Source organism: Pogona vitticeps, chromosome 14 (genome assembly GCF_051106095.1).
Source record: "Pogona vitticeps strain Pit_001003342236 chromosome 14, PviZW2.1, whole genome shotgun sequence".
NCBI classification, from domain to species: domain Eukaryota; kingdom Metazoa; phylum Chordata; class Lepidosauria; order Squamata; family Agamidae; genus Pogona; species Pogona vitticeps.
In genome coordinates, this window is record NC_135796.1 from 6,689,670 (window position 1) to 6,710,000 (window position 20,331).

General features: G+C 49.7%; 1 protein-coding gene and 1 long non-coding RNA gene across 2 annotated transcripts in view; one reads left to right on the forward strand and one right to left on the reverse strand.

Annotated features, from left to right (window-relative positions):
* Positions 1-421: 421 nt before the first annotated feature.
* TBX3 (T-box transcription factor 3) lies at positions 422-17,257 on the reverse strand. Its single transcript, XM_020807344.3, has 7 exons — positions 15,698-17,257; positions 13,835-14,102; positions 11,952-12,098; positions 8,897-8,973; positions 7,095-7,252; positions 4,521-5,254; positions 422-2,253 (listed from the first exon to the last, which is right to left on the reverse strand). Exons 1-7 carry the CDS (start codon positions 16,084-16,086, stop codon positions 1,780-1,782), a joined length of 2,247 nt encoding a protein of 748 aa, XP_020663003.3. The 5' UTR covers positions 16,087-17,257; the 3' UTR covers positions 422-1,779.
* A 939-nt stretch (positions 17,258-18,196) lies between these two features.
* The window catches only part of LOC140702742 (uncharacterized), a 16,204-nt gene continuing 14,069 nt past the window's right edge, over positions 18,197-20,331 (forward strand). Inside the window, exon 1 of the long non-coding RNA XR_012081993.2 lies at positions 18,197-18,357. This is a non-coding gene — a long non-coding RNA (uncharacterized LOC140702742). The remainder of the gene's footprint in view (positions 18,358-20,331) is intronic.

Here is a 20,331-nt window from a genome sequence, read left to right on the forward strand (position 1 = left end):
TCAATAGATAAAGATGTGAGGGAGGACGCTATTTCTCCCAGAGATCCTTCCCCCGCAAAAGGTAAGCTCTGAAAACGACCGCTGTTGCGACCCTTAAAGAAGAAAATCTTCCCTCCAATCACGGTATCCACATAAACTTCAAGATTTCTATGAACATCTTCCTGAAAGTGTGACGATTTTTGAAAGGCGAAGGTGGGCAACAGAAGAAAACGAGTCGGGAAATTTTTTTTAAATGTTTCATCAAGGAAATCTGTCTGTCACACGGAACAGACTTACTAAGTAACCTGACTTGGAAGGCATGGGGATATGGACTCACTTCAAAAAAAAAGGACGTCGTTTACCACCAGAGTAATAAATATTCTTTGGGATATGGCTAATAGGTTGATATGCCGAGGAGAAAACAGTGGAAATGACATAAATATTCATGCTTCTATTTTAATGGGCAAAAATAATAATATTAATATCCCAGACGCTTCCCCCACCCCTTCTTTTTACATAGCCACTTCAGAAGTTGTTGGTCTTTCATTAACATATTTATTTAACCATTTCACCAACGATGGCAGTACTTGAGAATCCGGGAGAGTCCAACAATAACACTACTATACAGTCCTTGTATCCATGTTGCTCCATCCCTCTTTTGGCCTTTTGCATGCTCCCACTAAACAAAAATGCCACCAACATGACTTGTATCCTCTGATAACATGGAAAACCAAAATGAAACATTGCAGATGTAAACACATATTTTTTTTCCTGATGAATTTTTCCCTTCCTTTACAAATTTTTAATTCTTTTCAAAGAACCATGAATGTTGAAATGAAAACGACTTCAAAACCAGAAAGACAGCTGCATCCTTATTTACAGACATATTTACAATGTCAATAAATTAAATTTTAATTTTGAGTATTAATATGCCACGTATTTACAAGTTATCCATTAATTACATAAATACTTTTATCAATAGTGTCCACTTGTTTTTTTTTTCCTTCTCTGCATTATACTGATAAATCTTGGTATTGCATGTACAGTAAAAGAGAAGAAAATCAACAGACAAGGAAATTAGAGGAGTTTTTAAAAGAGTAAAAAGCCCCACCCTTTTCTAACTACTTTTAAAAATTAGTTTTAGGAGAAGTGGAACATTCTAAAAGGGGGGAGAATGGGGTAAAAAAAAAATCCTGTAAGAGAAGTGTTTTTTAAAAAATCCACACAACAAAAAAAGGAGACACAAAAGAAAAAAGTTGCAAACTCAACCAATCGCAGTTGATAGAAATCACATTAAAGGGGCGCCCACCCCGCCCACCCCACCGCTAACTAAGGTCAACAAGGACTGGAGACACTCTTTTGCTTGCTTTGATTTTTGTCTTAAATGAACTGTTATGCAAAAGTCATTTCTTCGAGAGACAAAAAAAATGAAAGAAAATGCTACTGCTTTTCTCTTCTCCTTTTCTCTCTTGGTTGTGCATACAAGGAAACAAAGGGGAAAGGGGGGCCAGCGTGGAGCCTCCTGGCCTCTCCAGGATCCATGGCCCCCGTCCTAACCTCCTCCAGTGGACACCACCCTTTTGTCAATAGCAGCTTCCAACAGCCCCCATCTCCCCCTCCCCCAATACAGTTGTTGGTTTTACTCCCCGCTGGGCCACAGGACAAACCTTGGTTGATCAGTCCCACCAAGAGGTAGGAGAGACAGCGCAGAGTTCTAGCAGGCGGTCTGGAACGAGGGGGAATCTCGGAGAGGACACCTAGAGGAAACACCACCTCCTCCCTCCCCCCTCCCCCCCCTCCCTAGGGCGACCCACTCCTGTCCCTGTCTTGTTTGGGCTCCAGACCACTCACTAAGCGCTGGATGTTCTGAAGCTCGCTCGTGGGTTCCTTGTCGGAGCAGAGCTTGGGGGACAAGGAGACCGCCGAGCCGGAGGAGAGAGTGGAGGAGCGGCTGTTGAGTTCCGAGCCGGAGTCCAAGACCCCCGAGGCCGGGCTGGAGGCCAAGGGGCCCGCGGCGGCTTTGCCTTCAGCCCCGCCGCCGCCGCCGCCGCCGCCGCTGACCATGGAGGGCAACGTGGTGGCGAGCAGGCTGCTGCTGTCCGGTAAAGGCATCGGGATGGAGTAGGGGCTGTAGCGTAAGCGAGGGCGCACGGCGCTGAGGAAAGGGTGCCGGGGCATCGAGCTGCTGGCGGCGGTCGAGGCCGCGGCGGCGGCGGCGGCCATGTAGGTGTAAGGGTAAGGGAAGAGGCTTCCGAAGGGAGACATGGCCAAGCCCTGGAAGACAAGAAGCAGGGGGTCAGCAGGGGCCCGGAGGCGGGGGACGGGAGAGAGAACGCGCGCGTCTTGGCTTCGCCCATGGAAACGCACACGACCACAAACTTAAAACACACACACACACACACACGCCCCCCCCCCACAAGCTTGGATGGGGCTCTTGTCTGCCTTCTTTCTTATTACAGGAATATCGAGAATCCACAGGTGGGCAATACCTTGCTGAGGCTCAGTCAGAGCGCCACACAGTAGAGGAGATTTCGAGTTCTCTAGAACTTTTGCTCAGCCTGCTAGATGAGTATTAAAAAGGCGAGGGGCTTCACTCTATGAGGAGAAGCAACAGAACCCAGTCCCAAGAGGGCGAATAGGGGCTGCGGGGCGGGGCGGGGCGGGGGGGCTGCAAGCATCGCCTGCCTTCTGGCAAAACCGACTGGAAAGGAAGAGCATGGAGATGCCCCTTCTCTGCAAATCCCAAACTTCCTTGTTTGGACTCCAACCCCCAGGCATGCTGGGAGCCAAAATACGGAAACCTTTCCAAGCTCTGCGCAGACCGTAGAGGAAAAACAACGGCCACCCCAACCGTAGAGCAAGGACTGTGCTAGAGCTACCGGAGATTGCCTGCGGGGGAACGGGATGCATGTGAAACGGGCCCGCGCCTTCGCTTGGGCGGCCCGTTCCTCAGCCAAAGCCCATCTCCTTGGCGTTGGGATCTGCAGCGCTTCCAAGACTGAGGAGGGCCTCCGGCCAAGCGGCTGCTACCTTCCGATCCCTTTTCAATCATTCTTCTTGCAAGGTGCTGAGCACCCTCAGCTTCCATTCCAACCGCGGAAGTCAACACCTCTGCAGGAGGTGGAGCGGAGGGGGGGGGGAGAGTTTTATATTGACTTCACTTTGGGCAGCCAACTCTTGCCTTGGAAACGCAACGAGAGCAGTCCATGTTAGAAGAAGAAAAATATTAATAATCCAGGGGGATGGCCCTGATAGTCTGTTCCAGGACAAGAAACACGTGTCTAATGGCACCTTAAAGTTTTGTCTGGAATAAGATTTTCTGGACTGCTGCAGAAAAGTGTACGCCAAAGAAAACTTGTTAGTCCTTAAGGCTTTACCAGGCTTTGTCGTTGTTCAACAGAGAACCCTTAGAGTTTGGAGGAGCCTTCCTTGACATTTCTCTCTGTTCCTCTCCAGGCCTTTGCCTTCAGGAACTCCTCTAGTGAGAAAGGAGAGGGTTCCGGAGAGTGAATTACACGAAAACAGTCCAAAAATAATTGAGAAGTGAAGTGGTTTGGTTTATTTCAAGCTTTCTGAGCACATTTGTAAAAAAATTTAACATGGGTCTATAACCAAAGAGAAGTGGGCTTAAATTACTCCCGGGCCATGAAAGGCACTGCCTGCATTGGACCCGGGCTCTCTCTCTCTCTCTCCCTTTGCTTGTCTCCCCAGCCACCGCCTATCTTGCCTGTTGGTTGCCAGGAGACACAGGGTAGCCTGTCTGCATTATCTTGATTGTTCTCCCCTGGAGGATTTGGTAAAAGATTAAAGAAATAACAGAGAGCAAAAAGGAGAGAGCATTTGCTATGAACTAAGTCAGAGGAAAACTATCTGTTAGGGATATTCTTCTCCCATATATAAAATAAAGACTGGATCCAAAGCCCCAGTGATTCAACAGACCAACTGTCCTTGGAACTCACTGCCAGATTTCAAAATTGCAAAGGACCTCCGTGTGGTAATCAAGCAGAAGTCCATGGCAGAGTAATAGGCCATTCATGCAAGCGGGTCTGCTACATTGCAATTTTCATTTTCTGATTTCTTTTCTCGCTGCCTTTGTTCAGGAAAGTGTTTTCAGGCAGACAAGCCTCTCCTTTCTCTCTTACTTTCCAACACATTTACTGGTTTTAAAGCGCCCACCCAATCGGCTTTCAAGAATGTGAGCTTTTAAAATTGCTTCATTAATGTCTTTTCTTATTTAGGGCTTGTGGGGGAGGGGACCAGAGTAAAAAAAGAGAGAGCAATAATTGGTTTTAATAAGTAAGCAAATGGACAAGGGAAAGAATAGTTTTAATCAAGCAAACTAGCCAACAAAAACCAAACGCTGTCACCGGGTTGGGATCCCCAAGCCTGGAGGTGGGGGAAAATGAGTAAGAGGACTCTCAAGGCAAAGCTTGGTTTCTCCCAGGGGGTTCACTTGTTCCTTAGCTCTGCCTCCTTAGACATTTAGCAAAAACCCCAGGGAGTGGAAAGAAAGGAATCCCACCACCAACCCAAGAAATTACCTGCGAGGCCAGGACATGCTGTTGGAGATGGAAGGGCAAAGCTGCAGCGGCGGCGGCTACTGAAGCTCCAGACAAGCCCTGGGCTGCTGCTGCCGTGGCCATCACTGTATTGTCCAGCCCAGTTACTCCAGCCGAAGCCCCTGAGACAGTGGCGAGTAGAGGCCCCATCCCAGCCATGCTGGAAAAGGTCCCACCCATGGCAAACTGGCTGGGGTGGAGAAGCAAAGGGTGCCCGTTCCCCAGCGGATTGAAGAACTGCTGGCCAGCCAGGCCGTGCGAGGAGAAAGTCAGGTTGGACAAGTGGCCCTGGGCGAGGTGGCTGGTGGCAGCGGCGGCAGCAGCAGCAGCAGAAGCGGCACCGTCTGTCTGAACCGTCAAGGGGCTGAAGGGCTCCTTGGCCAAGCCCCGGCAGTCCTCCCGCGGGGGGCTCTTGACTTCCTCCCCACCCAAGCCCCGGGTGCTGGAAGTGATGGTGGAGGGGCTGTGCCTAGAGTCCGGCGGTGGTGGGGCCTTGGAGACACTCTCCCGGCTGCTCCGCGAGTCCGGAGGGAAGAGCAGGATCTTGGAGGGACTAATTTTCTCCCGCGGGTCAGCCCCGTTTCCTCCAGCTGCTGAAGAGCTGCTGTTGGCAACAGTAAGGGAGGCAGTAGTGGTTGAGATTTTCCCAGTGTCGCCGGCTTCTGAGGGGTCTTCTTTGCTTTCTGAGTCGCTTTCCCCATCGCTGGGGCTCAAATCTGGCAGGAAAGGAGAGCCAAGTGAGGGTCAGCCTTTCAGCAATTGGAAACAGGCAGGTGAGTCATGCTGGACTGTCTTCGTTGGGGTTCCAGTTTGGAGCTTCATTAAAAAGGGGGATTATCACTACTCTGAGGTAAAACAAGCACCCCTGGGAAGACCAGTATAACCAGAACAGACTGATGGCCTGGTTCTACCAGGACATCATTACCCTCACCCCATACCTACGAACAAATGGGTCCTCTCTCCTGGACTGCTGCTTGGCTTTGAATGCCCAGGTGTGTTTCCACTCGCTACAGGTTGGCCTAGTTGGGATCGGAGTGTTCTCTTTGTGTCTAACCTGCACTGCATCATACTGTGGATTGGACAGAGTTTATTGAAGCCTCCACATTGTAAAATTAGTGGTCTAGATCAGTGGTGCTTAACCTTTGTTCCTCGGATGTTTTTGAACTGCAACTCCCAGAAACCCCAGCCAGCACAGTTAGTGGTGAAGGCTTCTGGGAGTTGCAGTCCAAAACTCCTGATTAACCCAAGGTTAAGAACCAGTGGTGTAGAGTTCAATCCCTGCTCATAGAAAACTAGTGTATCCTTGGAAACTTGTCCCTTGCCCAGTTGATAAGCTTTCTCTGTGCAAGGTGATGGTGCTTGTGTCTCAGCCCAACCCCTATCGCCTCCTTTAGGGTCTTGCTATCAGGGTTCATGGGAGGTGTAGTCCCAAACAGCTGGAGGGCAACAGGTTGTTGTGCTCCATCTAAGCAAGGGAGTCTGTTCTTCCTCTGGCTTCCTTATCAACTTGGTTCTATATAATAAACACCCAAGTGAAGAAAAGGAAGGCTAAGGGGCAAGGGAAGTGTAACATTAATTTCCCAACTTTTATTTATCCTGCTCTTGGAACAATTTCCCCCTCTTCCAATGCAAGAAAAGGTTAGGGTCTGGCTTCTCTCTAGCACTGGATACAGTATCTGCTGCATGTGTATGTACACCTACGTACACAGAGAGAGAGAAAGAAGGGGGAGAGAGAGAGAGGGAGAGAAGGAGGGAGTAAAAGCCAGCATTCTGCTGCTTCTTCTTTTTAAATTTAAGGTGTCATATAAAATGTGCATTCTTTCTTTTGGCAACATGGCAAAGTCCAGAGTCGTGAATGTAAGCATTTCAGGCTCCAATTTTATGCAAACATCCTTATACACATAGTCTCAACAAATCCCATTCAGTTCCATATAGTTTTCTCCTGATTAGGTGCATTGAAGAATGCTTTGCACAGCCCATAACTCCCAGATATTAAAAGGTGGGAGGGAGAGAAGAAGGGGGTGGGGAGAGACTGAAGTAGAGAAGCAGTACTGTATAGAGTCGTATTTGACCCTGTGTTTAATCTGCTTTCTATTTTTCGTCCCATGTAAGCAAGCAGGATTTGGGGAAGGCGGAGACAAAGTTTGGAATGATTTTTTTCTTTCCTTTAATAAGACATTCCATTATAATAATATTCATGGAGTATTTTGAACCTTCCCTTTATAGTCTGTCTTTGCTCCCTCACCTCCACCAATGCTGCCTGGTTTTGAACAAACCTGATAGGAACTGTGGGTGCAAAAGAGAAAGAGGGAAGACATGTGGGATCTTGATGTGTGGAGTGTTTCCAAGCAGACCTTTTTTTTCAAAACAGGGATGTGGGCTTTTGTTAAAGTGAACACTTCAGTCATGATCCCCACCGGAGACTGATCTCCGGCAAAGCTCCTGTTTTAAATCCAGAAAGGACAGAAAAGAGAACAATCCAGAAATAGGAGAAGGTGGAAGATAACAGGGGATTCCTTGAATGTGGGGGAGCAAGAAGAAGAAAAGGCAACATACCTTTAAGATTAGAGGTACCCACTGCAGACACAGCAGGAGAAGTTGACTGAGCAAAGCATTTAAAAGCTGTTTGTTCACTAGAAGACTCATCAGAAGTCCCATTCTCCTTTTTCTGCCTCTCGTCATAAACTCTCATTGATTGGAGGGTCAGTTGCTTTCTGGGGAAACATGGTGGAATTAATATATATAATATATATATATATATATATTTCTTTGTTATGGAGGAGAACCTTGCCTTTCTTAAAGCAAATTCCAATCCACCTGAATTTAAAGTCAGATCACATAGAGCATGTGAGACCATTTCACAGAATTCTGTATGTTTCCACTTAAGATCAGACTCCTAAGCTTAATGAACTGTGGAAGATGTGTGCACTAAAGCTTACTTTTGAGTAAATAGGCCTATGACTATGCTGCTCCACCAACTCAGAAGGCCTGGCTGCTGATTTCACTGGGCTAGATTAAAAGTTGCTGGAGATCTCTCATAATGTGTAAGTCTATCAGGTTATACACATCAGAGCTTCAGAGAGCAACCAACCCTCTGATTACTTCAGAAATGACAAAAGGCAGCAATTTATCATTAAGTCCATGGGAAAGAAGACAGAATCTTCTGTAATTTGGAGCATTCCAGTTTACTGTGCAATTCCTCAGCTGGATGGTGGTGCTGACACGATCAAACATTTAGGAACCCATGTTTTGTACTACCATGCATATAACTATCCTCCTCTTCCTCTATAGTGGAAGTTGGACATCCTTAAAACCAGGAAAGCTTGCCCAATCAGCATTTCAAAGCAAAGCAGCTGATGTTCCTAGAGTTGGGCAAAGCTGCAGGTCTCAGCTATTAGGATGATGGACATAGCATTCATTAAATGAATAAGGGAGTGTGCGTGATAAGGAAAGCTGCCTTCCTGAAGATTAATTATTTAAAGTATTACCATATTCCAGGGATATTCTACTGTTTACAGATAATCAGAGAGAAAATATGTTTCTCCCTTAACTTTAGTTAAGACTGTGTTATTCTGAGTTCTCCAACAGTTTTCCTCACAAAATTACATTCTGTACAAAAAACTTTAAATAAATGAATTGGGGTGTACCCAGCCGAAAAGAAAGATTTTATTTTTTATATGGATCATGTAAAGATCTTCTCTCTCATTAAAGCATAAAGAACTTATAAGGACTTAGTAACAATTCCTCCATTACAAATTATTTTTGCTTCAAAATTCTTTCCCACTCACACCACAGAGTTGTTTGCAACCAGAAAGATGGCTTGTAAATAAGTGTTTTCCCCGCAAAATGAGTATAAAGTCAAGACAAACCATAATCAGAAAGCAGATGCATCTATTACCCCCCCCCCTCTACTGCATTGGCTGGCAGATGGATATTAAAGGCCATTTTCCCTTTTCAATTCATCCTTGGGAAGAATTTCATTCTAAGTGTATTTAAGATCACCTTACTGTAATATCTTAAAATACACTTTCAGTTCACTTTTGCTTTCCAGATCTGCTTTCTCCTTGAAATTTCAAATTACCAATAGGTGTCCTAAACTGTGCCCTTCCTTGTCTTGGGAAAGAAAACTCATCCATGGATACCTCTGACAGAACACAAGCTTTGGGCCTTTGCAGATGTACATTTGAACATAAATAAGCTGAAGTTTCCAGTGTTGCCTTTCCCTCTCATTCCACAAGTGGAAAGGTGGGAGGAAGGGACATACAGCCCCCCCAAAAATGACCTCTGGGCAAGCCCTATCTGATAACAGTTGCAAAACCAGACCAATGATGCAAATAGAAGCTTGGACACACCCTTACCTTTTCTCTCTTCTCCCATTCCCTGTGTCTCTGAAGCCTTTGGCAAAAGGATTGTTGTCGATTTTCAACTGAGTTATCTGTTTGAAAAGAAAGAACAAAGAAAGAATGTAAAAAAAGGGAATGCTGAAAAACTTGAAATATGTTCAAGGTAGACTGGGCAGTGTAAGGATTAGTCCCCATAGATGGAGAGTCAAATCCTCTGTTGTATGTGTTTATATGTGCGTGCGGGCATGCAGGGGTGGCGGTGGTGGTAATCCTTCCCATAATCCTTGGTTGGCCTGACTCTTCTGGAAAAATAGAGAAATCCTGGAAGCCATTAATAATAAATCAACAAATAAATATCAAAGATGACTTTTATGGCACCTTAAAAAGGAACACAGTTGTGGTCCAAGAAACCTGATGCTAAATCTAAAAACAAACGTGATCTTTTCTGAAAAAAATTGAAAAAATGAAATTAATATTTCCATTCTCCTCATCTTCAAAGTTCTGCACCTAAGCCTGGGGTGGTTTCCCTGCTAATTACGAGAAGGAAGGAAGAAGCGCTCAGCAAGAATGGCAAATTTCAATGGGGCTCCATCTCCATTTTAAAAACTTGTTGCTGAGGGTTGTGTCCGCCCCCCCCCAATCCCCAGAATACCCCAGCGAAAGGAAGACCACGGCTTGGGAGCCTGGCCTTCGCAGGCCAGATATTCGGCTCATGGACGCACTGGCGTGGGTGCCTGTGGGCAGCGCCCCTCGGCCACCGAGCAGCCTAGGCTGGCTCTGCGGACCTTCTCCCTTCCCCACCTTGCTAGGAATGAATGGAACGCGCTGCCCTGCCATCCATTAAAGTTATGTTTCAGTTTAAACTCTTTACCTGCCATAATTAAACCGCAAAGGAATGGTGGTCACCCGCTTGCTATAATAAAATACTTTATGTAATTACCTTCCCCGGCGCGCGTGCTTGTGTGCGTGCGTGCGTGCGGGTGTGCAGGGGTGGAGGCTGAGTGGCGGCGGCGGGGGGGGGGGTTAGCTGTCGAGTTATACTGTGCAAACATATTACAGGCGTTTCGCCCGGGCTGGCTCCCTCTAACCTTTTGTAAGCGCTTAAGAGGGTCGCGGAAAAAAACACACACACACGTTTGCGCTTGATTGGGCTCAGCGCTCTAGGCTGCTGGGAAGGACCCGAGTGAAGTCAGGGCTTTTGAGCTCCACCAAAACCAGGGGGAAGCACAAGTTATGCCCGCGGTCAAATGCTTGAAATTGGGAGGGCCGAAACGTGCTCTAATTTTGGCCGGCCGGCCAGTCCTCTCGGTTTAAAGTAGCTCCCAGGTTCCTTGGACGGAAAGAGACCCCCGTTTCACCCCCCCCCCCATCCCCAAACCCGCTTTCTAGTTTAGGCAGCCAGCTAGTGCAGCCCGACTGCGGTGCAAAACCCTTTGGGCAGAGTCAGGCCTACGCAGCTGGCCTCTAAAAAAGCCACTCTTGCAAAGCGTGGGGGACGGGGAATCAGCGCTGTCACGGGACGGCCCGCGGCTGGGCCTTCTCCATGGGCACTTTTCTTTCCTCATTTGCCCTCTCAAGAGTCCGCGGCCTGGACCCCAGCTTGCTTTTCCAAGCCGTCGGGAGGGGGAGGGGGACGGAGCCGACTTGCCCGTCTGGATCCTGCACACACGCGGACCCGTTCCGAACCAAGCCCGTGCTTTCGGAGTGTTTAGAAAGCCCTCGACGGAACTGCTGCGAGGCGGCCGAAGCTGGCGCAGGCTCTCCGCTCTTTTGTCGGAGAGCGAGAGCGGCCGAACTCAAAAGACCGGCGCGAGGAGACCGAGGCTCCTTTTTCCTCCTTTTACTAGCTGCTTGCCCCTTCGGGCCGTTTTCTCCGCTTCCGCCGGGGTGATTTTGAAGTTTTGGGCCGCCCTAGCGAGCTCCCACGAGCTCAATCCAGATTCTCGGTTCCCCCCCCCCCCCCAAAGAGCACGCCGAACGAAAGGGACTCTGACAGCCAGAAGTCCCCGTCAGGTCAGGGCGGTGTCCCCACCCCGCGCTCCGGCTCTGATTTCTTCCAAAACCAGCCCGTTTCCTGCCAACTTCCCCTCCGATCCCGAACATAGATGTGGGTCGCACTGATTTCATGGGAGCGAAAGAGTCGAATAAACCCAGCCAAGAGGATTACACTTCTCTCTCTCTCTCTGTGTGTGTGTGTGTGTGTGTGTGTGTCTCTGTCTGTCTGTCTGTCTCTCTCTCTCTCTCACACACACACACACACACACCCTTCCAAGAGGACACAGGAGGGTTTCCACCTGGCAAGGTTGCCAAAGATTCAGCAAACCTCGTGTCTTTTTTTTTGGAATTCAAATTCGAGCCTAATAATTTAGAGCAACGAACGTTGCGGGAGGAGGACGGCGGAGAAGAAAAGTAAAAGTAAAAGAATCCAGGCGAGGCCGAGAGTCTCTGGAGTCCTTAGCACTGAATTCATTACCATAAATTTAGCCTACTCTCTTCGGTGGGCAGCCTCTGCTAACCGGGGCAATAACTGGAGAAAAAGAGCATTAAAACATCTCCCCTCCTTGGCTCAGTCCAGCCTTTTTTGTGAAACGTGTGACTGAATGGTTGGATCCAAGCATATTTCTCTTCCCTGTTAAAACGGCGAACACACGCAATTACTAATAAAAACACTGCCGTCTAAGTAGAGGTCGGGATAATGCGAACCAGACTTTCCTTGCGGCCTGGTTGCCAACCTGCTTGAAAGGAGTGAATTAATCCGTGGGACCTAGAGGCTTCCTCTGATCCACAAGGATCCGTAGTGATACCAGATCGAATTCCCCAGCCGACCTCAGCTGTACCTCAGTCGCTTAAGGAGCTTTCTCTCGATAGACTAAATACCCGATATCACGGGGATTTTAATTTCTCCTTTCATTATTTTCCAAAAGGGCCTAAAGGAAGGTAAAAGGCAATCAGGGGAAGGAGACAAGACTCAAACGCTGAGACTTTCCCAAGCCAATAATTCTGAATCAAAGCATTATCGGCGGCGGCTTAAGTTTACCACCCCACTCCCCACTTCCCTTAATCGCCTTACCTTATCGTTTTGGTATGCGGTCACCGCAATGAATTCCGTCTCGGGGAAAACGTAAGTGCGGAAGGTGCTGTAAGGCAGCTTGAGGATGTCATTGGCTCGGACAATATGAAACCGAGGCTGGTACTTGTGCATGGAGTTCAGGATGGTCTGGCGGGGGGGGGGGGGGGCAAGCGGGGGGGAGGGGTGAAGGAAAAGAAAGAGAGATTCAGCTAGAGAACATCGGAGGGAAACAACTGACCAAGAGAGGTGATCTAGGGCACCAATCCTTCCTTCCTTCCTTCGCTGTAGAATCTACAGCTAGGAAAACTTTCCTGGAAATGGTTTGCAATTCTAAGAATAGTCTCTTGCTTTCCCACCACCACCACCACCACCACTTCACAATCTACTAGTTGGCTGGAGGCATAGTGGGGGGGGGGGGGAATCGGCCATTGGTTTTCTGATCTCGCTCCATCTCAGTAAAGGGGAAAAGACAGAGAGGCCTCTCAGGAAATCCCTAAGATCAGACAGTGCTCGCCAGCAAATGAGAAATCTCTCTTTTCTTCCTTTCCTCTTCTTCCAAAGAAATTGGGGCCAAAAATAATGACATCCTCTGATCACATTTCTCTTTGCTTAGGAAAAAAAAGTTCACTCTTCTCTCAGATGGGAGATGGGGCTGGTGACCAAGGCAAACTTTTTAAAGGCGAGGTGTGTGTTTGGATTAATAGGAGGCCTGGTTGAAGACAGAGAGGTGTAGACTGAAGCCGAGGAAGGAAGGAAGGAAAGAAGACAATATCGACAGAAACCCCCAGAGTTCATCTTAATTCCCCTGGAAGGAGGGGTGGGTCGTCTTGTTTCCCTCTTGGCTTTCTCCCCCCACCCCTGTTGCCATGTCTCATTTACAAGCATGATCGTTTCTGGCATTTGCCCTTTTACAGATGGACAAACTACTTTGTTTCCTCCCTGCAACTCTAAGCAAAGTACAACAACTGAAATAAAATCTGATTCGGGATGGCAGCTGGAGCAACGCGGGAACAAGGTCCATTCTCAACCCAAGAACTTTTCTCAGTGCCAGAAGAGAAGCACCACCTTCGGCACACAAAACCTATTCCTACACTTCTGTTCTCTCTCTCTCTCTCTTTCTCCCCCTACCAAACTTTATTTCAGCAGCCTAATCAAGGAAGGGGGAGGAGGGGCCTGCTTTGTTAACAAAACTAGCATGCACACCCCTTTGTTCCTGCTAGAAGTTACTTGCCGACCTTCCAGTGGATCCCACAAATTTGCCCACTCCTGGGAAAATGCTCCTAATCTATATTTTTCTTCTTCTGAAAAATCCCAAACAAAGGCAGGAATTCACTGTAGAAAGATGTGTTCTACAGTCCTTTGCTCAGCTTTCCTACTTTTGCCTCCCTCTCCCCTTTCTTCCCTTCCTTCCACATTGAAATGGGATTCAGACCTTGCCGCTTTTTAGAGGAATTCCTGTAAATATCAGGGATTTACTGGAGACTTCTAAGTGGATTTGCAGCCTAGCAAAAGAGAAAGTCTCCTATCCGGCAATGCCATCATGTTTTGTTTCCCCCATCATCCCCACAACACGTACAAGTAAAGGGACCAACCCTAATATTCTTGCAAGTCACCTTAAGTTTTAAAATGTGAGACCACATTGCCCCTCTGCACGTTCACCACTCCTTTTTTAGAAACCTGGATTGCTGGTCTCTTACTGAATAGGATAATCAGAACAATCTCTCTCTCTCTCTCTCTCTCTCTCTCACACACACACACAATATCTCTGCATAGTGCCGGAGGTTCAGTCCCATTTCTCTGAATGTGTACTTGAGCTGAGGGGGGGGGGGAGGAGGGGCTTGATTCAAAGAACACAACTAACTCATCAGACTAAAAACACTTACAAATCCATGTTTGTCTGAAATGTTGTTAGTCAGTTTAAGTTTGTGGAAAGTCACGACTTTGGACATCCACTGCTCGCCTGTTGCTGGACTGTCCGGATGTATGTACATTCTCTTTGGCATCTCCGGGTCAGCCTTCCCAGCCACCATCCACCGGGAATTGTGGAATTTATATCTACAATCATCAGCTGCCACAATGTCCATCAATAAAATGTATTTGGCTTTCTTATCCAGGCCCGTGCATCTCACTTTAAAGGGTGGAAACATTCTCCTAGAAAAAGACAGCAAAAGGCAAAGAGAAGTTTTGATTTTTGCACTTTCCAAACACCTAAGCAGCACAGCATTACAGTTTAGCATTTCTCCTGTACAGAAATACATTTGAATCTAATGCTATAGAAAAAACTCTCTCCTGTTGAAAAGTGTCCGAAGGGGGAAATCTGTGGATATTTAGAAACAGCAATAATGACAGTAAGTGTAACAACTCAGTCTGTTCTGTTGGTGGTGGAATATGAGCATACAGAGTGAGTTAAGATCCACTGTACATTATAATGAAGAATATTCCAGTTATGAGATATGAAAAACACAACAACACCAAATTGCAAAAGACCCCCAAATTCAGTTCCTTAAACTGATTTCTAAACTACATGGAGGTATGATACAGCTGCATGGAGTAGCTGACTGGATGAAAATACATTTTAGCAGCAACTGCAAGACACAAGAAAGCAAATAGTAAGTAATCCTTCCGGATCTTTGTTGAAAAACTTTGGACGCAGATCCAAAGTCTCCTAACTATTGTTGAACATTCTCAGTAGACTTTTTTTTTTTTTAAAGGCAACTTGTAATCTGTCTCGAAATACCATGATGACCATTTAAAAACGTGATATTTCTCAGATGTATGTTTTAATCACAACTCTTTTCCCTCTGCCTGAGACTGAAACAATGACAATTAAATGTTAATAGGATAATTCCTAATTGTAGGCAAATGTTACAGGAAAATATATCTCTTAAAGAAATGCCTACTCTAACTACAGCTTAAAAAAAATTTTACTGGGCACAAAACACATTCCTTTTAGACTCTGGGCACTATTATATGGTGCTTTATTAGAAGATTATAAACTGATCCACAAATTGTGGGCGCTTAACTGGCCTAGACTGCTGGCAGCTAATTAGAAATCATGAATAAAAACACTCGATTCCAAAACACTTTTACTGGAGACCCAAGTCCTTCTCTCCTTATTTGGGGGGAATGTTCATATAGGCTCAAGACTAGGAACTAAACAGAGAGATCTCCGAGATTTGCTTGGAAATCAGTCGTCTACTTCTAGTCCGGAAAGGATTGCCGCCCAAACAATTTTTGGAGTAACCCGCAGCATTATGTATATTACGCAGTTCCTTAGAAGTAAGTCCCATTCATTCCTGTGGGAACGACTTCCCAGGAAAGCTTGCACGAGGTTACAGACATATGTTTGTGAACGGAATGATCCGATCCTCGGCTGTATTTTTAATTAAAACATTTCCGGCGCTGTGTAAGGCAGAATTACGAACAGGCATGGCCAGCAACTCCTTGCAGTCAGATGCTCTTCTTACTTCCCTCTGTGCAAGATCTGATTATCTATCCACGGATTACACTCAGAGAGACACTGGTTCAGAAGCTAAAAGCTTGAAAGTCCACGCCAAAAACTGTAACTCCAGTTTGAATAATTTCCACATTTCATATTAAAATCAGTTTTCCCCCTCTCCCCATCCTGAAAGAGATTTTTGGTCTGTTTGGCGACCCACCCCAGGGTGAAATGTGTGTGTGTGTGGATGGGGGGGGGCGGCGACTGAAGTAGAGAGAAGATCCTGGGCATAGCCCCTCTCCCTTACCTTCCGGATTTGGTGATGACCATCTCGGTGCCCCGTTTGTGAAACTGTTCCCAAAGCTCCTTGGCTTCCAGGTGGACTTTGGGGTCATCCTCCACGTCCTCCTCGGGCTCAAGGGTTTTCAAAGGCCGCAGGTGAGCCGCGGCTTGGTGAGCTCCCAAGGAAGAGAAAGGGATGCCGGAATCCGCCGCTCCCACTAACTGGTCCATAATCGGTTTAGCCAGAGCCCCCGGCAGGGAGAGAGCCGCCGCGCCGTTGGGAGGCAGAGCCAGGGCCGGGAAAAAAGGCGGCTGGTGTCCTAAGACGGCGGCGCTCATGGCGAAGTCCGGGGCCCGGTGAGGTAGGAATGGGTGGTAAGCCATGCTTGTCCCAGGGATCACAGGCTCTCTCATCGAGAGGTTCACCCCAAACCCCGGCCGACCTTCCCAACGGCCTGGAACAGTCCCGGAGCCTTGGATCGGCCTTTAACAGTTCATCTTCGGCCCCGATTCGCAGCGGGAGAAAAGGACGAAGACGAAGGAAGGAGCGGCGCGGCGCGGCGCGGAGGGGGCGCCGAGGGGGCCGTCAGCAGAGGCGGCGAGCGGCCGGAGCAGGGGCGGGGGGGCGCCGGCGTGACATAAGCAGTCACCACCAGCCAGCCGAGGAGACCGGCTCCATGCTGGGGCGCAGGGCCACCCGGGGCGGAGGGGCGCCCTGCGAAGCTCCCTCTTCCCGGATGCACGCTTCTGCGATCAGCTGCGGAGTTGAAAGCAGCCAAGCCCGCGATCGCCACAGATCCACGCCGGAGTTTGGCGGGTTGGCCGCGAAGGGCTCAGAGCCGGGCCAGGGGGGGTCGCCGGGGCGATTGCGGCCGGACGACGATGGAGCGAGACGCGGCGGCCTCCGTCGTGCAGGTAGAAAGAAGGTGGGCTGGAGGACGCGTCTTTTCCCGGGGAGGTTTTCCTCTTTTGTGCAAATCAGCCAGGATATTTTACTCCCGCTTCCTGCGGTCTCCTTGACCTCTTTTTCTTTTATGTTTCGGGGCTAGCAAAGCGGCGGAACTGGAGAAATGGAAGTGTCTCTGTGTGTGTATATATGCGCGAGCTAGCACACACACGCGCGCGCGCACGCATGTATAGGAGAAAGAACAGGGGCGGCGGGAAGCCAAATTAAGGCGAAGAGCGCCTCGTCTTAATCAGGCTCCAGAGGAGCAGCAGCAGCAGCAGCAGCGCCCAAACTTGTCGCGAGTGTTGCAGCTTCCGTTTCCCCCTCTCCCCCCCCCCCGCGCAGCAGCCTCGCCTTTGCCAAAGTTTTGGTTCCAGCGAGCGTCTTCTTCCCGCCGTCTTCTCCCGACCGTTCCTTCTTCCGCGCTCCTTTTTCTTCGATGCCTCTTTTATTATTAATAGTTTAAAAAAAAAACGAAGAATTTTTTTTTCAAAACTTAAGAGGAAGAAGCCCTCTTAATGACTGCAGTTTGGAACCTTGGAAACCTCACTTCGGTTTCCGAGACCTGGCAAAGGAGAAGGAGATACGGAGGCGGGCGGGCGGGCAGGCGGGGGGGGGGGGGAGAGAATCGCCGGAAAGAGCAGAAGAAGAGAGGGAGGGAGAGAGAGAGCGAGAGAGAGAGAGAAAGCGCTGCTGCTCGGCTCCACGAATCCCCGGTGTGTGTGCAAGAGTGTGTGTGTGTGTGTGTGTGTGTGTGTGTGTGTCTGAGGCTGGCTGCTTGGCTGCGCCGGATTGTATGGATGTGTTGTGAGGTTGCAGAGCAGCTGCGGCATACTTGATTGGCTCTTTGACGCTTTCGGACCAATTGTGTGGCTCCATAGGCGTGGTTTTGACAGGTCGAGCGGAGGGGGACCGAGCCGAGTTATAAAAAGAAGGTGTCGGACATTGTAACGCTGTAGCAAAAGCATCCCTACTGCTCGGTGCCGTGCGAATATGTCAACATGATCAGAGGCGAGGGAGGGAGGGACGCAGGGACGCAGGGAGGAAGGAGGAAGGGCGAACGAGCGAGCGAGCGGGTTTTGCAACAGCCAGCGGCAGCCGCTGCCACTGGGAAGGAAGGGAGGGAGCGCCAGCGAGAGAGAGAGAGAGAGAGAGAGAGAGACGCCTCCTCCTCCTCTAGGGGGGGCTTTGCAGAGACGTCCTGGCCCACGACGCAGCCCAGCTCCAACGAGCCAGGAAACTAAGGAGAGGGCTGGGGAAGTTTCTTTTCCTCCCCCCCCACCCCAACCCGCTTGGCTGACCGAGCCCTGGGACATTTTCGATTTCGACTTATCAACAGCTTCTCTCCGCTAGGTTTCCATTTCATCGCCTTCGCTCCCTCTCTTTGGAAACAAAAGATGACATTTGCGTATTGCAGAGGGATGCAGAAGGCTAAAACCTCCGTGTGTAAATGCGGGGTGGTGGGGTGATCCGTTCCTAGCCTGCTTCATTCCTGCGTGGGGTAATTGCCGCCCTCTTCTCCCTCCCTCGCTCACGACGCAGGCGTCCCCACCTTTCATTCCCCCTCCACGAACAAGAGCTCTTTTTAGAGGGTTTGAGAAGCCTCGCGGCTCCTTATTCCAGCAGCGCCACCCCCAGTTCTAGGAACACGGGCACGCGTCCCCCTCCCTGGATTTTCAGGGAAGAGCCGGCCGCGGCGGGGGGAATGGACGCCACGCAGCAGAGTTTCTAGGCCTTTCGTGAGTATGGGGGGCGGGGGGGGGGGTAAAAGAGAAAATGGCTGGTCCGATTTAATCTCTGCGGCGAATACGCCTTAGGGTGAGGCTTGAAGCAGGGCGGCCTCCCTCCCTTCTTTAATCAAAGGTATTTTGGACGTGTTGGTCACACCATCCTTGCCGGCAGCCTGTGCTCCAAACGGGTTAGATCGAAGGAGGACCGAAGCTCTCGCGTCCAGAGACAGTCGCGCTGTAGCGAAGTGGCAAAGGGCAGGGTTAATTACGAGATATAGCGATCTAGGGTCTGTTGACACCTCTGCCGGCGTTGAGATCCTCGCGGGCGGTGCGATCCATTTGGAGGAGCAGACGGATGAATCGGTGACTCCATCCTCCCTGCCCCCTCGCCATCGCCAAGCTTTAGGAGTCGCCACCTACCCACCCACCCACGCACCCACCCTGCGATGGAGAAGAGGGTGACGGTGGGGGATCCTGTGGCTGTAACTTGCAAGGCGAGCGGCTCGGCCGGGGAGGGCGGCTGGGCTCGGCTTTGCTGGAGGTTGGGAGGCTATCTCGCCCAGCGATCAGTTTTATGGCCAGCCCGGGGCCTACCGTCTGCTTCCTTCAGCCCGGCTTTATTCTTCCTTGCTTTCAGGGCTCTTTAATCAGCGCTGGGATCAGAGGTGTCTCTCTGAGCTCTTGTTTGTTTGTTGGTTTAGAAGGTTTGAAAAGCAAACGGCGAAAATCCCCCCTGTCTGAGCCGCGCCTGCTCCTCGCTGTCTGCCTCTCTGCGGGAGGAAGGACGGGGGCGAGGAGAAGCAGGGAGGGAGGCGAGAGCAGGCAGGCGGGCGTCCCTCCTTCCTCCAGAGCCCTTCCTCGGCAGACTGGCGCCGAAGGGGTTACTCTGCTGCCATCCCCTGCTCCCTTCGCACACACCGAACTAGAGGTTCGCTGAGGCCCGGAGGGGGCTGGGGGGGAGTTCAGAGGGGAGAGAAGCCAGGAGCTGGAGGAGGAGAGAGGAGAACAGAGCCCAGGCTCCTTCGTGTGCTGTGCTTTGTGGAGTGACTGGAGGCGGGTCGGGGCAGGGGCAGAGGCGAGCTCGAGACCGGGTCTCCCCTCCTCTAACTCAGACGCAGCTGCTCTCCCCCCCCTCCCCGCCGCCGCCCAGATCTCCTCTCACCGCCCAGTTCTCTGCTCTCTCTTTACCGGGTTATCTTAGGAAGCCGGATCCGGTCTGATCTGCTTTAAGAGTTGGCATTTCGCAGCCGACTCGATTGTTTGGGGAGGAGCCCCGCGCGTGTGCAAGCGTCCTCCACGTACATCGGGGCGGGGAGGGGGCTGGTGCGGGCTTCAGGTGTGTGGGGACGTGCCCCTGCCAGTTTTTCGGGCTCCTCCTTGGATGCGGAGCTGGAAAAGTTCAGCAGATGACGGCGGGTGTTACCGGGCTGAAGCAAGGGGGCGCCTGCGCGTGCGCACCCGGGCATCTTTCTGCCTAGAATAGGGATGAACCGGCAGGTTAATAAGAGTCGCTGGAGTTCAGTACATGGAAGAAAGAGAAGGGGAGGAAGCTGCAGACAGAGAAAGAGGCACGCTAGGAGGAAGCAGCCAGTTGAGTTCGTTGCTCTTCACAGAGACGTAGAGAAGATGTCGCACAAGTTGAGAAAAACAAATACTGTAGAGAGAGAGCGGGCGCAGAAGAAAAACAGGAGACAGACTCTTGTCTCCCGTAAGAGAGACGTTTTCAGATAAGGCCTTAAAGCCCTAGGACACTTTCCTGCATATATACAGAATGAATGGAGGGCAAATGTGTCGGATACAGGGCTCTGTCCATTCTGTGTGTGATCTTTGTTGACCCAGTTAGGTCTTTGGGCAACACCGTCACGCACAGGATGGTACACGGCCAAATACCTGGAGGGCGAAATGGAAAGGAGTAGTCAGGTAAAGCGTAAGTGGGCGAGGGTGGCTTTTCTATGGATTCCAGGTTATTTTTTTTATTATTAT

Bases quoted from the DNA above. Each gene is read 5' to 3' on its own strand.
- TBX3 (XM_020807344.3), bottom strand. From the start codon at position 16,086: ATGAGAGAGCCTGTGATCCCTGGGACAAGCATGGCTTACCACCCATTC. The intron at 14,103-15,697 runs GTAAGGGAGAGG...GTCTTTTTCTAG, and splicing joins GTCATCACCAAATCCGGAAG to GAGAATGTTTCCACCCTTTA. The intron at 2,254-4,520 runs GTAATTTCTTGG...CTTGTCTTCCAG, and splicing joins AGCATGTCCTGGCCTCGCAG to GGCTTGGCCATGTCTCCCTT.